Source organism: Ustilago hordei, assembly GCF_900519145.1.
Source record: "Ustilago hordei strain Uho2 genome assembly, contig: UHO2_contig_16, whole genome shotgun sequence".
In the NCBI taxonomy this organism is placed as follows: Eukaryota; Fungi; Basidiomycota; class Ustilaginomycetes; order Ustilaginales; family Ustilaginaceae; genus Ustilago; species Ustilago hordei.
Window position 1 is genome coordinate 608,827 of NW_024545273.1, and position 16,782 is coordinate 625,608.

Consider the following 16,782-nt stretch of genomic DNA (forward strand, 5'->3'; position numbering starts at 1 on the left):
TTCAACGGCGACAGGTGATGCAATTGAGGTGAAGGGGTTTGGGTTTCAGCGTGATAGCATCGGGAACGGGGATGATGGATGGGAATATGTGTTGAATCGCAGACAGCTCAAGGAGAAGGTATCACAGACGAGATTCAAGTGAGGATGCCGCGGGCTAGCCTCGTTAACAGCAGCGACAGCAAAAGGGCGCTATTGCTCTTTTGCTCGAAAGAATCGTTGGCAACCTCAGGATTGGGAAGAAGGATTGGGAAGAAGGATTCGAAGAGAGGGTAAGGACAGTTAGGCTACAGCAACCCCATTCGCATGTGCAACAACCTTACCTCGAAGCCCAATCTTCACAAGGCCAGGGAATTCAATGTTAGAAACTTGAGTTGTTTCAGTCCCGATACTGGTGATCGGGGAGAGTCTAAGTACGATGTCACTGCTGCTAAAAGACAGAAACATATATACTCAATTGACTAGATGAACATGGCGAGAGCCTAGCGCTCCCTGCTCGATATATATACAAAAGTGTGGCACATGCCGAATGTGGGAGTCTCTATAGTTAATGACCCAGCCTGACAACGAGGGGGACTTGGTTGTATCCGATCCCTAACAGGTTCCGTTATCCCCGATCTCCGATCTCGTCGTCTTTGCGTCACCTCTTAGCGTCGTCACTGGATCGTAATCTTCAACATTCAAAAGGTACACAGAGAACCTAGACTTGGCTCTGACAAAGGTAACGATCAAACATGATAACGAGAGGTGACGCAAGCCGATGGTGGAGGGATCGGGACAGGCCGATCTGATCAGGGATTCAGGAGAACCGATCTAGGAAGAAATCGGGTGCAACACAGTCCCGCCGGTTGTCATGGTAAATCATTAGATAGGAGTACTACCTGTGGGAGATGTCACAAAGATGTTCATATATATATCTAGCTGAGAGCGCTAGGCTCTCAGCCCGTTCATTTAGTCAATTGAGTATACACGTTTCTGTCTTTTAGCAGCAGTGACATCGTACTTAGACTCTCCCCGATCGCCAGTATCGGGACAAAATACTTGTTCACTTTCATTAATATATACCTCAGTACCGTCTCTGAGCACGCTAGACTGAGATGAGTCGCCTCCTGTGTTGCTCCTAAGTTGTCGCCTTCTGCACTACTCCTGGGACGTTGCTATGGCAACGTTTATGTACTACTCCTGGGGTCGTTGCTATGGCAACGCTTATGAATTTCATATGCAAACCGCTTATGCACGACCTCGCTTTATCGATATCTCGATTGAACCCGGTGAATCCCGTTGGAATGCTGACGCATCTTCAACTGCTACCTTGCTGATCAAATGTCGTGCCAAGCGTGAAGTCTGCGAACGCGAAAGTGGCATGAATCTTGGTCCAGCCCACTTGAAGGCAACACGGTGGGAGTAAGTGACCTCCCAGTGGGACCGTGAAGTATGACTCACAACTATCGACGTTGTGATCGTGCCAGGAGATCGTTGGTGGGTCACTGATGACGCGGACTGGCTTTGACAATGAGATATCGTTGCTGATGTGGGTCAAACGTGGTTCACTTGATCTGTTTCAATGCAGCGACCGTTGCAGCAGACAGCCCGGACTTTCTGCCTTCTGACCTCTGCACTTGGTGGTTGCACATTGGTGGTTCCGCTCGACTCTCGTATATATGCGTGTGGATCAGCTCAGCCTCTGATTCCATCCAAGCATCAAACGCCCTCGCTAAAGCATTCTCGTTGGCAAATAGTGATTCAGCTTCGCTCTGTAAGTCTTTGGTTCTGATCGTCATCAGCCTTGCAGCATGTTGACAAGTCTCCCTCCCTTGCTCTTTGTCATTGTAGCAAGATCTCCAAGCAAGAAAATGCATGTTCGCGGCCGGTCCAGTCGACAGCAGCCTTGGTGGCTGTTTGTCATCGCACTCTCCTATGTTTTGATCCTTACCTTCTCGTCTGCTGCTCCCACTGGCCGCGCTCTACAGCAAAGCAACCCCGAGCTCAGCGCGGTAAAAAATGTTCATCCCGAGGTTTACCAAAATCTGGCGAAGGCCAGACTTAGGAAGAGGGGCAACCCTCAGGAGTACATGACGGTGCGGTATCCCGGTGAGAAAATCATAATCACGAGGCAGAATGGAGTCTACATGTTCAACTACCTAAATTCGGAACGATCTTCAGTGATGCAGGCGCGCAAGTGGTCCGAGCTTCCAACCTGGACGAAGTCCAAGTTTCACTTTTTAGAAGGTCCTGCGCCTAATGATGACCCACGTCCTAGCCGAAACGGCATTGTTATCACTCCGAACCCCTTGACGTACGAGGACACCTACAAAGACACCTACGAGGACCCAATGTTGCCTAAACAAAGAATTGTCGTCTGGCGACACGACAATGGTAGGCTCGAATTCGGATATCACCAAGCTGATGGTATAATTCGGCGTGTGCCATCTCACAAACTCCCGCAGCAAATTCAAAGCCACATCGAGAAGGTGCCTGAATTGAAACAATTATTGGAAAACACTGCCAGTTCTTCTCGCGTTTTCCACCCTCGCAAGTGAGCCTTTGTAGGTCTGGTTTGCACCTCGTTCCAGCCATAGAGGAACCACAACTAGCTCGTAGAACGGCTGCTTTGCCAAATCACCCGAGGACAGACCTTACAACCTAAACAGCGGCGGCAAGCATTTCCCCCCCCCCCCCCCCCCCCAAAGAGGTCTTCTTGTGGGAGGCCTGTGCGGCGTATCGGCTCGTATCAGTTGAAGAGCGTCGTCGAGATCAAAAGTCGATGATCACAAGTATCGATTGCGATAGTAAGCATTCCTAAGTACATGATGAATCGAGCGTTTATATAGATCTCAGTGCTCCTTGTATGCGTGTATGGTACTGCGCTATGGCTGAGTCAATGCCCATGAGACTCTCGGAGAAAACTTCGTTGACCATCCAATCACCAACGTGCCGTCTCTTGATGCCCGATAGTCGCTCCGCTTAATGCCTCAAATCCGATCAGGCGAGGCTGGAGATTGGATGCGAGCTCGGCGTAGCAGTTGCATACTCCGAGCGATTGCATGCTTCCGCGCCGAGAGGTCGCATGCTTCTACGCCGAGGAGTCGCATGCTTCAACTGTATCAGGCCGGTTATCGCGATAACGGCTATCCCATACCCGCAAGGAGGACAAGATAGCCGCCTGAGCTCTACCGCTGTATGGCCCCTTGCATTGCCCCCTCGTGTTTCAACCTCGTCCACAGGGTAGGCGCACAAAACACACACAAGACTTAGTCAGTTGGTTCTTCCATAATAACCATATCCATCGACTCTCTCTACACACCCTCCATCGTCGCCACATTCAAGTCTGCGTCGCAAGCGACGAGCGAGCACGCTGCTCGCTCCAACAGCATTCACATTCATTTCCTCTCCTTGTCCTTTCTCAATCACATCCTTCCTTTTCACCATATCTTGCCCGACAATTCCTTGAGATCATGTGCTTTCAAACAACAAATCAAGGTGTACAGACACCGTTAGAAGCCTCTATCGACGCTAACCAGCCCAAAATCAGCAGCACACAGCGCTCATTGCCTGTCAACGATGAGCTCGAACGTTTCCGATCAGAGTGGAAGAAGGAGGTCCAGGCGAGAGGTCACGCAACGTATGCTCAACCACCGGCTTCTTCCTCGGTTTCTGCCTCTACCAGCAAGGTAGCACAAGGCTCAGCTGCAAAGAACCGACCTGCTGCGCAGCCAACACCACCCGCCTCTTCATCAAGAGCGCCAAGCCAACCACAGATAGAACCTGCTACACCGGTGGACGATGGCCAAGAGGCAGCAGAGTACGACCAGAGTCAGATCGGCAAGCTTCATGTTGATGACCACTCTTCTCTGCCTTTCCCGGAAGCAAAGATCTACGCACCTGCAGCGCTCAAGTACTCGAAAAGTGCGCACAACATGCCTCAACCTCCTACCGCCCAACAATCTCAAACTACTGATCTACCAGAGCCACTTGTGCCAGTCGAATATCACCCGGCACCTTTCACATTAGAATCTGCATACGCCACCTCATCATCATCCACAGCCAACGGCGTCTCTCATTCTCTTAGAGAGCCCATTCGTGCAGCGGCTGCAACTTTCAGCTCTTCCACCTCTCCTTCTCCACCACTTGCGCCGAAGCAGCAGCAAGAAGATGCCGAATTGGCTCCGCACTCGGAAGCATCTGGCTCTTCCTCTAAGCCAACACCGCCACGTGCACCACGCATCATTGCCACCCCAAACGCACCCGCCAATGCGAGCGAAGCTACTCAGACAGGTATGCGTAGTGCAGTTGAAGCTTACGCACATGCAGTCGACATGGAGCGCAGCGGTCAGCTCGATGATGCCCTGTCTTCCTATCGTCGTGCATTCAAGCTCAATAGTAACGCCGACAGGCTCTACCACCGCGCACACTTGCTTCTCACCGACGCGACACTGGCGAATACGTCATCTCTACAGAATGATGCATTGCTTTCGAGCCCGGCTATTGCAGACAAAGTCCGCAAGGCGCTCGACTTTGACGACCATCGCTATGTCGCTATCAAAGAGAGACAGGCCAAGGAGGCAGAGGCTCGAGCGAGCGGTGAACCGGTAGAAGATGGCGAGATTAAGACAGCAGCAGCGCCTACGTCGGCTGCCCACGGCAGCGAAAAGGCACCGAGGGCCACAGAGTCATGGCCTGACGGACTAGCGAAGTTGCTAGACAAACTCTCCTTAGAAGGTGGCAGAGATCGAGGCTTTGGCATGGTTGCATTCGAGCCAGAGGACGAAGAGAAGGGCATGCCAATAGCAAGGCTTCCAGATGAGGTACTGCTACATATCCTGCGAATGCTCATTCAGCCGCGAGGCAGAAGAGGCGCCAGGGTTGTGAAGCCAAAGCCGACGCCAGAAGAGCAAGCCGCGATGGACGCTGCCACTGCTGCCTTGATGGGTAAAAAGACGGATGCTGGCAAAGGCGAGGGGAAGAAGCCGAGCAAGGCAACAGATGCACTTGCAGCCAACGGCGCCAAGCCAGAGAAGGCAGCAGCACCCACAACAAACGGCACAGCCCCAACTGCAGCTGCTTCCGCCGCCACCACTGCTGACGCAGCAGCCAGCGCAGATAAGGCTGAAAAGGCAAAGGCATCCGACAACTCAGTCGCCGGCGCCATCACACGAAAGCAACCGCTCGGTATCGGCGTCGTACTTGGCGGAGCCGACTGGCAATCGCTCGAAATCCTCGGTCGAACGTGCTGGAAGTTCCGTCTTCTCACCAAGTCTCCCTCCCTCTGGCGCGAGATCGTCCGCAAGACCTACTATCCACCCATTCTTGACCCTTCTCTCACCCTTGCAACCCTCTACGAGCGACACCACTCGGACTGGCGCACCGTCTTCATCAACCAACCACGTCTCCGACTCAATGGTTGCTACATTGCTGCTTGTCACTACGCACGACCTGGTCTCAGCGAAGATGCGTGGGTGCGAGTTATTCACGTCGTCGAGTTCTATCGTTCAATCCGATTCCTTCCCGACGGAACAGCACTTTCACTTCTCACCACAGACCCACCCTCTGAAACAGTACGAAAGCTCGAACCGGGTCTCAAAGCGAAAGGATTCTCCAAAGGCCAATGGGAACTCTTCGAAGAGGGCTTGGAGGATGATGAAGAGGAAGCTCGACCCAGAGGTCCGAAGGTAGTAGTGGAGGATCTGAGAGATAAGAGCATGCAAAAGTATGCTTTCAGGATGGTGTTCGGATTGAGGAGCACGACGAGAGGTAGATGGAACAAGTTGAATCTATTGGAGTATTATAGTGTCAATCTGACGAATGGGGAGGTGCTGCCGCTGCCACAGAAGCATTCGAGGCCGTTTCACTTTTCGAGAGTTATTGCGTATGGTGTGTAAGCGCACGGATGCCCCACGACAGCTGTTTACTTGCTTGATCATACTGGAATGCAGAGGAATGGACTTAGCCTATGGAAGGCGACTCAAGCGGATATCTCAGTCACTCTGTGTGTTGCGAACATGCACGTCAGGATGTTCCGACGATGATACGAGGTGAAGATTCCATGTTCTGGTGTGAAGACAGCTACATATCCCAATCGAGTCCATCCTCCTCCTTCTGATCCACATCATACTCTTCATCCGTGCCCATCTCATCTCCGTCCCCATCCTCACTTCCACTCCCCGCACCACCATCGTTGTTAACACTATACGCATCGATCCATCCTTCGATCAGCTCCCTCGTCTCCTTCAGTCCATCCTTCGCATCTTCACCATCCAGCCCGTACGCTGCCAACGGTGCATGACCTTGCAATGCCTCTCTCACTGTATCTCTCGCTTCTTTCAGCAAGTAGACGCTAGACGGAGTGGCAGCTAACGACGACAGCATTGGTACGTCCTTCGGCTTGCTCTGCTTTCGACTCGGCTCCGAAGGGTTGCTCAAGAAGTTCGGGAACGAAGAGAGGATGTTGTATGACTGTGGAATGTACATTCCTTGACCGAATGGTTCGCGGATGTGAGAGAGGATAGAGTCGAGCATCCCTAGTCCGAGTCTAGCGTCGTCAAGGTTAGTGTTGCGGAGGACGGCGGTGTGCGAGAACGGACGCGAAATGTTGTACAGCAACTTCTTGCGTCTTGAAGCTCCGCCAGAAAGGGACGAGGGGAGGGAGAAGTCAAGCCAAGCAGAGAGAGCGAGTTTGGCACCACGTTCAGCGAGTTCTGATTCGGATTCAAGCGGAGCTCCTCGTTGAAGCAAGCGTGAGTCTCGGTTGCCGTAACCGTAGGATTGGAGCATCGCATCCACTGGATCCAGAGCTGCCCGCGGATTCGAGACGGTGGAGGAGAGAGGCGTTGGGTAGGGCAAGGGTATTGCACCTCCAAGATGGACTAGCTTGGTATCCTTACGCCAATTTAAGCGCGTTGTGAGGTAAGAGAGGGTCTCGGAGCGAGACTTCATCCTTGTACCCAATGTCGCCGTCTCCAGATGCGAGGAGATAAGGGCTGCGGCGTGATGCATATCGCTCAAATCGATCCTCCCGAGGTACTTTCTCCAGTCTGCTCCTACTTGACCGCCTGCTTCCCAGCTCGGCACTCTTAGCGGTGCTACTACGGTGGAGAACTCCATGAACTGTATTAGTGACTGAAGATTGTTCATCCTTCGGATTCTGGCTAGTCTCGTTTCCCATGCTCCGTTGCCTTCCTCTTCGGACACGTCATTGGTGTTGCCCCACCCAGCGCCAAAGACAAGGTGAGAAACTTTAGGGTACTCGTCAACCAGGTTCTCGAGGTACTTTGCACCCAAACCACCGAATGCATGTGAGGTATCAATGGTGTACTGAAAGCCCTGAAGCAGGTCGGCATCTTCCGCGAACCAACGGATGTTGGAATCCAGCACCTCTTGCTGTGCTTCCAGCTCGTCATAGTAGCTGGCACCTTGAGAGAAGGACTCGAATCGTGTACGACCATCTGAGCCCGAGGGTGGATCGGAAGAGTTGTACGAGCCAGGCATGGGAGCTGTGAGCTCTCCACCCACCGAAACGAGCGACTTGGAGTGGAAGAACGTCCGTGAGTAATCTGACCAGAACCGATGTGTTCTTCTCGTCCGTCGTGGTCGCGGAATAGCTGTTCTCAATGTTGACACTGCCGGTGGCTGATCCAGGTCCATCTTGTCTACAACCTTCTCCTCAGTTTCATCCTTGTCATCATCGGAGGACCCTGGATCCAAACCCTGATCCTCCAACTCCAACCGACGCTGATACTTGCTCGTCCCCACCCTCTCGGCCGCAATGACTTCTGCTTCCACTCCCCAGCTCTGCAAGCTATCCAGCGCAACATTCCGATCTCCGCTATCCGACGGGAATGATTCGTAGAGAGCATTGAGTTTGCTCAACGCACCAAACTCTTGTTCCGTTTCGAAGATGATCGTGCGTGGGTTGTATGTGTCTTGCCCTGAAAGCGTCTGACCAGCTTGGAAGGATACATCGTGATCTATGAGCGGCTCGTCGTCGTTGTTTTGAGCTGTGTCACGATCACGGCTGGTAGAGCCGGAGGGTAGATCGCTCGAGTCGTAGGTAAAGTAGGATTGCTGTTGGTTCCAAAAGTGGGTGGAGATGTGGTTGGAGAAGGAGCCGAAGGAGAGGTAGATTATCTCCTTTTGTGACATTGTGGCCACTTAGAGATGAAAAGTGTACTCAGCTCGCAAGGACGTGAGTGTCAGTTGCAGCCGCTGTGAAGATTCGAGAGCAGATGTTGAGGTCCGTCGAACAGCGGACGACTTCAAGAAGAAGATGCTGAAGATTACGATCCAGTGAGACGCTGAAGGATGACGCAGAGCCGATCTGATCGGAGATCAGTCAGAGCCGATCCGGTTAGATGACCGATCTGATCAGAGATCGAGCCCAGCCGATTTCACTAGAGATCGGGTACAACCAAGTCCAGCTCGTTGTTAGGCTGAGTCATTAAGTATAACAACTCCCACACTCGGCATGCGCCACCACGATGTATATATATCAAGCTGAGAACACTAGGCTCTCACCACGTTCTTTTAGTCAATTGAGTATATTTGTTTCTGTCTAAAACTAGCAGTGACATCGTACTCAGACTCTACCCGATTGCCAGTTATCGGGACCAAAACTTCAACAGAAGACGCATGTCCTGTAACCAAACTTTGCTCGGATCTCGGGCAGTGAAAGATCGAAATCTTTAACAAACTTGATGCGCGGAACTGTGTGGAGGCGGACGGACCAAGCGCAGATGTCGTGCGCCAAATGAAGCTGCGCATTGGTCCTGTTTCTTCCTTCTTACACCTATCATCCCGACCACTCTTCTCACAGAACACAATATCAGCAAGATGGGAGACTGCAATATGCGTAAGTAAGAGTGCTGGTCTAGCGAGACTGTCGTTACTTGCAGACAGTATGTCAAACTAACAATCCTCCTCGCGCGACGTGTCCAACGCTGATGCAGTACTAGACATGGGCTTCGCCCCGGAGCGAGTCGATTGGGCTCTGTACGCAACCAAGAACGCCGGACTCCAGCCTGCTCTCGACCATCTCGAAGCCAATCAGGACAATCCCGTCCCAACAGACTACAAGACCGCAGGTGCAGCCGGCGGGTCAGGTTCTGCTGGTGCCGGTCACGACGTGAGCACACATAATTGACCCTCGCACCATCCGTGACAGACAGTTGACTGACCCTTTATATCCTCATACCTTTATGTCTGATATAGTACGACGAGGAAGACGAAGCAGCGCTCGCTGATTTGGTCGTCAAGAGGGGCCAGCAAGCCGCAGATGACGCAGTCAACAACGTCGGAGAAGCAAAGGTGAGTTCGAGACTGAACAGCGACATGCTTGACGAGTACGACTGACAGCCCCGTTCCACGAACTCGTTGCTCTGCTTGTAGTCCATCAAATGTACCGGCTGCGGCAAGGTCTTCAAGTCACCCGCCTTTGCCTCGTTCCACGCCGAGAAATCCGGCCACACCTCGTTCGAAGAGAGCACCGAAGAGATCAAGCCCCTCACCGAAGAGGAGAAGAAGGCTAAGCTCGAAGAGCTTCGTCAGAAGCTCGCCGCCAAGCGCGCAGCTCAATCCAAGATCGACGCTGAAGAAAACAAAGCCAACGAAAAGATCCGTCGCAAAGCCGGTCAAGACCTCACCGAGGTCAAAGAGGACATGAAACGCAAGGAGCAGATCAAAGAGGCAGAGCGCAAACGTAAGGAGAAGGCTGAAGATGCTGTATTCAAAGCCAAGATCAAGGCTCAGATCGAGGCGGATAAGCGAGAGCGTGCGGCTAAGGCTGCTGCCGAGAAGGCGGCGAGAGAAGGTGGAGGTGCGGTCGCTGCTACTCCGGCTACGGGACCGAGTGCTGCTGCGTTAGCGGCGAGAGCTGGACCACAGGTAAGTACGAGCTCGGCGAACGAGGCGAGGTTGAGGGTGAGAGCGCCTGGTGGTATGTGGATGGGTACCTTGCCCGTAGATGCCACGTTGGGAGACGTTCAAGAGAAGATCCGGGCTGAGGGTAAAGATGGCGGTAGTGCACAGCTCAAGGTAAGTATACGACCACAGCTTTTGGGATTCTGCGCTTTGAAAAGACAACTGACACCTTTTGTCGGCTTGCATCGACAGTTCTCAACAACCTTCCCTAGGAAATTCTTTGATGCAAGCGACGCAAGCAAGACTCTCCGCGAGCTTGGCCTGGTGCCCAGCGCCGCGCTTGAGGCATCGGCGCAGTAAAACACAGCGGTTCTCTCTCCACAGACTGGGCTTTTGATGCAATCTTCATACTAATGAATGCATCGCTTGATGACGATGTCTATGGGATCAGGATCTGTGCTTGAGAGTGAGAGAATTTGGGCTTGAGAGAATGACGCTTGTGTGGACAGGGTTCGATCTGGTTGTCTGAGTGAGGTGCTATCTTGCAGTCAGTCGCCCGTGCTGTTGCATTTGAAGTGGTCACAGCTGCCATAGCTTCTGTGGAGTCTCCCCTCGTAGCGCCATCAGCGGCAATGCGAGAAACATCGATATGAACCAGAGCCAGAACCACAGCTGCAACATGTCCGATGTCGAAAGCATCGCGACGTTGTATCCGTTCGGTATGGGGTTGCTCCTCCGCACAACCTGAGAACCTGCTCCAATCTTGAAAGTGATGGTCCGTACCAAAGCGGTAGGAAAAACTTTGCGTCACTGGTCCGATTACATGTGGTGGGAGAGACGGTCGTTTGGAGAAAGTGAAAGCACTGACAAAGTTCTTACACTAAACTCAGTGTAAGCTGTTTCAGCGTGTTTCATGGAAGCACGTCTGGGCAACCCCGCCGGCACTTCGGCTCGAACCAGAAGGTCCTGCTTCGAGCAGCTGTAATTGCAGGGTCGTTGGTGGCCAAGAGCCGCACTTTCTATCGAGCTCGTCGTCGTGAAGGTACTGAGTCGAATAGGGCCCTTTTCGATGTCCACGACAGCTGTGGAAAGGGCTGTCTTGGAAGCTGCGGTTGGTGGCCGACGCTGTTGGATGCGAATTCACATGTTTGCTACAAAAGCTCTAACATTTGTATTCGGAACCCGGCTTCACATCGCTCAGACCATCCGAAGTCGTCCTCCAGAGACCATCATCATCGAAGCAGTATTCTACACTGTTCCGAAGCTATCACTAGTGCTTGCAGCTTCAGCCTCAACCATGCTTGTCGTCGGCCTCACAGGCGGTATAGCCTCTGGCAAGTCCACCGCCTCCTACCTCATCTCCTCTCACCCAGCCAAAATACCCATCATCGACCTCGACGTTCTCGCCCGTGAAGTAGTCGCTCCTGGCCAACCAGCCCTTTCCGCTCTCCGCTCCACCTTCGGACCTACAGTCATCAACAGTGATGGAACACTCAACCGCGCCGAATTGGGCCGACTTGCATTCGCTACACCCGAGAAAACCAAATTGCTCAACAAGATCACTCACGGAGCCATCCGCAAACGCATGGTTTGGAAGCTTCTCACGTACTGGATCCAGGGTAAGAAGGTGGTAGTAGTGGATACGCCACTGCTTGTGGAAGCAGGGCTGTGGAGGTTCTGCGGCGAACTAGTGCTGGTGTACTGCAGAAAGGAAGATCAGCTAACAAGGATGCTGAAGAGGGATGGCGAGAGTAAAGGGTTGACGGAGGAAGATGCTAAGCAGAGGTTGGCAGCGCAATTGCCGTTGGATGACAAGCTGGTTTACGCGGATACTGTGCTCGACAACTCCACCAATCTCAGCAAGCGGGTTGCAGGAGAGGATGCACTGCAAGCGCCAGAATGGACAAGAGGGCTGGACAAGGAGACTTCGCTAGCGTTGCGAGTACAGGCGGATAGGATGGTCAACAGGTGGGTAGATGCATACAGTGGACCGATTGGTGGACTGAGATGGCTAGTACAGTGGCTCTTGCCGCCAGTCGGGCTGTTGGCGGGCACTTGGAGGGCGTGGAAGAGAACAAACGCTGTCAAGGCCAGGTTGAGGCAGGGGACAAAGCCGAGCTTGCCAAGTAGCAAGTTGTAGATCCGATAAGCTTCGGCAATTGATACCACTTCCGACACAATCAATTTGCATGGTTGGCCTTCTCGTCGATCGATGCAACTGTTGGAAATTGCGAACTAGTCCGATCTAGGAATAATGTAGATAAGATCAGTAGAGGATTGGGCAGAGAAGGTCCAGTTGGCAATCAGGTTAAGTAGATTTGATCAGGATCAGATGAGGCAAATCAGATAGGCAATCAGGCTGAGCTGATGCAAGACAGAGATTGGAAGCAACCATATCCCACTCATTGCTACACACTGTCATTAGGTAGGATACACCCACAGTTGGGCATGTGCCACATGTTTGTATATAAGTCTGGCAGGGTGCTTGAGGCTCCTGCCACATTCATTCCTAGTGTCATAGGACCGGATGGATGCACAGGAAGAACTGGAGTCAGATGAAGTGACCATGCACAACAATCGTGGATTGGGCTACAAGAGGTTTCTGGCAGAGCTCAGTGAGATTGGTAGGATCAAAGGCTCTATGGCAGAACTTGTCAAGATCTGTAGTAGCAAGGCCTTACTACAGAATCCATCAGGATCAGTAGCACCAGGCTCATACAACAGATCTCATGAGACTGACTAGAAGATGCTTCTATTGGCAATCCCAAACCAAGAGGACACCAGACAAGGAGTGGGCTGCCACCTGATGAGGTAGGGGCCCTACATGACAATGAAATGGGCATGAGGAGGTGGGCACCATCATCAAGGGGGCAAGATGAACAAGGGGGAGGGGCACTACCACTGGGATGAAGTGGGGATAACCCCTATCAAATGATGAAGGGGTACTGAGATAGTCTCCTCATCCACACAAGGAGCAGGAGAAGCAGTGTGAGAGGAGGAGGTACACTTCCTGGTATAGCAGGAGCAGTGTTGCAGGCGGCTCTGTGAGAGGTGCTGATATAAGATATGCATTCTGGTCATGATAGTTGAGTGGATCTCCATCCACTCTATACCTTACATTACTAGTTATAGCTTCACAGAAAGTATACTTAGTATTCTGTCAACAGTTGCAATTGCAGAGCATTGCTTCTATTGTAGCATGTGTGTTGTATCACTGCTCATTGACATCATCCGAAGGCAGTACCAACTGTGGTCCAGATAATGATTGACACCGAAGGTGGTTCATGTCAGGGGTCTCGCGCCTGAAACCCAGGTCGGTCTGTCGAGATACTCGGTGACTATCAAACTGTGCGACAGCTATTGTCTCGGTATCGGTGACTATCAAGTTGCGCAGTGACAGCAGGTGGTGTTCGTTGTATATACTGTCGTAGGTTTCGGCTGACCTCTGTGGACACTCCGTTCAGGGGTAGCTCAGCACAATCAATATCAATGCTTCGGTTATGATGACACCAAGGTCTGGTGTGAGTGTTGATGATGATGAGGTTGATGACGTTGGTGATAAGGTTGGTGAGTGTTGATGATGATGAGGTTGATGACGTTGGTGATAAGGTTGGTGCGTGTTGATGATAATGAGGTTGATGGTGTTGGTGATGAGGTTGATGACGTTGGTGATAAGGTTGGTGGGTGTTGATGATAATGAGGTTGATGGTGTTGGTGATAAGGTTGGTGGTGTCAACACGAGTGTCCAGTGTGTTGACTTTGACGCTTGAAGTGATCCCCGGACCGCAGTGGACTACTGCCTTCGGTTCTATCTATATCTGGACTGCTAACCTGCTATGGGCGCCTACGGACGTCAGGTAGTGGTGATACAACACACACACTACAATGAGGAGCAACCTTGATAGATTGCTGCTATGCTGACTGTAACTAATGAGTACTTGTGTTTCTAAAGTTTTGACTAGTTGTATGGTGAGTAGAGTGGATGAGGATCCACTCGACCTATGATGATGAGAAAGCCTGGTTATATACCTCTTCACAGCATCACCAGCGATGCTGCTCCTGCTCTCTCTCCAGAGAGTACCTTCTTCATCGAGTACTGCTCAGGGGCCTCTCCTGCTTGGCGCCCCTGTGCCTCTTGAGTGGTGTCGACTCCTTTGACACTGCTCCTCCTCCTCATGACCTGGTGTCGACTCCCTCGACACTGCTCCTCTTCCTCAGGACCTGCTTGCCAGTGTCCTATGACTCTTGTCTCTCGAGCCCCTGAGTGGTAACCATCTGAGCTTGGTCCTCTTTGTGGCTGTGCCTGCTCCTTGAGCTTGGTCCTCCTCGTGGCTGTGCCTGGCCCTCCTCGCATGTGGCTCGGTTCTCCTTTGCATGTGAGTCCATAGAAGTCCATGGTCTCCATGGAGACTGCACTACAACCATGCTCTCTACTGGTATCGACTAGATCTTCGATACCTGTGCTCCTTCCATATGAACCAGTGACCCTCCTGCTTCTTGAGCATCCAGGCCCATGACAGTTCACACTGTGGTCCAGCTCTCTCGATCATAGAACCGAAGGCAGTCATCCACTGCAGTCCTGGGATCATCAATCATTCAGTCAACGCACTGGACACTCGTGTCGAAGCAACTGTAAGCGGTTGTGCACCTGAAACCAGATTGGGTGTTTCCAATTGGTATTGGTGGGATCAATTGAGTAAGATCTACTCAGTATGTTTTGACTAAAATGTAACCAGATGGCTTTGTACTGGTAGGTCTCAGCTGACTGCCTTGAACACTCCATTCAGAGGTTGTGCAGCATGTCCATTATTCTCTGGAGGGAGAGCAATACACTCTCCTTTACAGTACAAGTGTTCATAGTACTGTTGTTAATGCTCTCTAACATCATCTGGACCATGATATGCTTATTGCCTACAGAGGATGGTAGTTACTGGACTGCAGGTGTTGGACACTGCCTACAATAACTGACTGGACTGCAGATGTTGAGCAACACTGCCTACAGTAAGGGACTGGACTGCAGGTGTTGAGTAACACTGCCTACAGTTGACACCTAACAGTGATACAACATGCACATTTGAGGTGTCATTGCAAAGCTCTGCTATTGCAATAATATGTAACTATGAGTCAAGTAAAGAGTATGTAAAGTATAGAGTAGAGTGGATGAGGATCCACTTGTATGCTATGGTAGAATGAGAGTATTTATGCATTCACTTGGTGTCACCTGTGACACCTCTCCTGCTCCTCCTGAGAGGCCTTTGCCTCCTTTCGACACACTCTCTCTTGCTGGTGTCAATCCCTTTGATGCTGCACCTCTACTGCCCACACAGTGTATAGGTTTGTGCAATACTGCCCCTTTGCCTCCATGCTCTTCTTTGCCTGGTGATGTGTGACAACCCCTTTGACACAGCTCCTCCTCCTCATAGACAATCCCTGGTCTACTTGACACAGCTCCTTCTTTCTTCACTGGTGACTAACTTCTCAACCTTACCTTGTGAATCCCTTAACCACCTGTCAAGCCCTGTTGCCAAGCCCCCCCTGATCATGTGGTCACCCCTGTGCTCAGTCCTATGTGGCTGTATGCACATACCCCTTGAGTGGTAACCATCTGTGTGATGCTGAGCTTGGTGTCATGGGCCTGATTGCTCAAGAAGCAGGAGGGTCACTGGTTCATATGGAAGGAGCACAGGTATCGGAGATCTAGTCGATACCAGTAGAGAGCATGGTCATAGTGCAGTCTCCATGGAGACCATGGACTCCTACAGACTCACATGCAAAAGAGGACCGGGCCCATATGCGAGGAGGGCCAGGCACAGCCACGAGGAGGACCAAGCTCAAGGAGCAGGCACAGCCACAAAGAGGACCAAGCTCAGATGGTTACCACTCAGGGGCTCGAGAGACAAGAGTCAAAGGAACTGTCACCAGTCAAAGGAGAAGGAGCAGTGTATAGGAAACCGGCAAGCAGGTCCTGAGGAGGAGGAGCAGTGTCGAAGGAGTCAACACCACTCAAGAGGCACAGGGGTGCCAAGCAAGCAGGATAGCAAGGAGGAGGAGCAGTGCTAGAGGGGCCCCTGTACAGTACTCGATGAAGAAGGTACTCTCTGGAGAGAGAGAGCAGGAGCAGCGTCGCTGGCAATGCTGTGAAGAGGTATATAACCATACTTTCTCATCATCAAAGGTCGAGTGGATCCTCATCCACTCTACACACATCATAACTAGTTATCACTTCAGCATAAGTATATATTAGTTTCAGTCAGCATAGTAGCAATCTATCAAGGTTGCTCCTCATTGTAGTGTGTGTGTTGTATCACCACTACCTGACATCTGAAGGTGGTTCATAGCAAACCAGTGGTCCAGATATAGATAGAACCGAAGGCAGTAGTCCACTGCAGTCTGGGGATCACTTTAAGCATCAAGTCAACACACTGGACACTTGTGTTGATGCCACCAACCTTATCACCAACACCATCAACCTCATCATCATCAACACTCACACCAGACCTTGGTGTCATCACAACCTATGTATTGATATTGATCGTGCTGAGCTACCCCTGAACGGAGTATCCACAGAGGTCAGCCGAAACCTACGATAGTATATACAACGAACGCCACCTGCTGTCATCGCGCAACTTGATAGTCACCGAGTATCTCGACAGACCGACCTGGGTTTCAGGCGCGAGACCCCTGACACTTGGTCCCCACTCCTGCATGTGGTTATCTCCCATATGCTTCTCCTTCTAATGCTGGTATCCTCCTTCCTGAATCTTCCAATGCTTGTTTGTGACAGCTGACTTGTTGAGACCTGCTGTTCAGGCTGATTCCAATTGATCCTTGTGAGATTAACCAGGATCCCAGAGCTTGGTTGATCTTGCAAATCATATGTGCTACCAACCCAATTAGATTGTCAATTCCCAATGATTGCTGCAGATCAATTTG

At 51.6% G+C, this 16,782-nt stretch overlaps 5 protein-coding genes across 5 annotated transcripts; 4 read left to right on the forward strand and 1 right to left on the reverse strand.

Annotated features, from left to right (window-relative positions):
- Positions 1–1,156: 1,156 nt before the first annotated feature.
- On the forward strand, positions 1,157–2,537 carry UHO2_06059 (uncharacterized protein; the record flags this gene model as incomplete). The annotated part of the gene is made up of 3 exons (XM_041557773.1): positions 1,157–1,401; positions 1,674–1,753; positions 1,831–2,537. 3 exons carry the CDS (start codon positions 1,157–1,159, stop codon positions 2,535–2,537), a joined length of 1,032 nt encoding a protein of 343 aa, XP_041413707.1.
- Positions 2,538–3,452: 915 nt separating this feature from the next.
- UHO2_06060 (uncharacterized protein) lies at positions 3,453–5,876 on the forward strand (the record flags this gene model as incomplete). The annotated part of the gene is made up of 1 exon (XM_041557774.1): positions 3,453–5,876. One exon carries the CDS (start codon positions 3,453–3,455, stop codon positions 5,874–5,876), a length of 2,424 nt encoding a protein of 807 aa, XP_041413708.1.
- Positions 5,877–6,060: 184 nt separating this feature from the next.
- On the reverse strand, positions 6,061–8,136 carry UHO2_06061 (uncharacterized protein; the record flags this gene model as incomplete). Its single annotated transcript, XM_041557775.1, has 1 exon — positions 6,061–8,136. The coding sequence occupies one exon, from the start codon at positions 8,134–8,136 to the stop codon at positions 6,061–6,063; it is 2,076 nt and encodes a 691-aa protein (XP_041413709.1).
- A 687-nt stretch (positions 8,137–8,823) lies between these two features.
- Positions 8,824–10,209, forward strand: UHO2_06062 (related to chicken h-caldesmon, Uso1p and YKL201c; the record flags this gene model as incomplete). The annotated part of the gene is made up of 5 exons (XM_041557776.1): positions 8,824–8,842; positions 8,940–9,115; positions 9,202–9,297; positions 9,379–10,023; positions 10,102–10,209. The coding sequence occupies 5 exons, from the start codon at positions 8,824–8,826 to the stop codon at positions 10,207–10,209; spliced, it is 1,044 nt and encodes a 347-aa protein (XP_041413710.1).
- Positions 10,210–11,146: 937 nt separating this feature from the next.
- Positions 11,147–11,989, forward strand: UHO2_06063 (uncharacterized protein; the record flags this gene model as incomplete). Its single annotated transcript, XM_041557777.1, has 1 exon — positions 11,147–11,989. The coding sequence occupies one exon, from the start codon at positions 11,147–11,149 to the stop codon at positions 11,987–11,989; it is 843 nt and encodes a 280-aa protein (XP_041413711.1).
- Between the last annotated feature and the right edge of the window lie 4,793 nt (positions 11,990–16,782).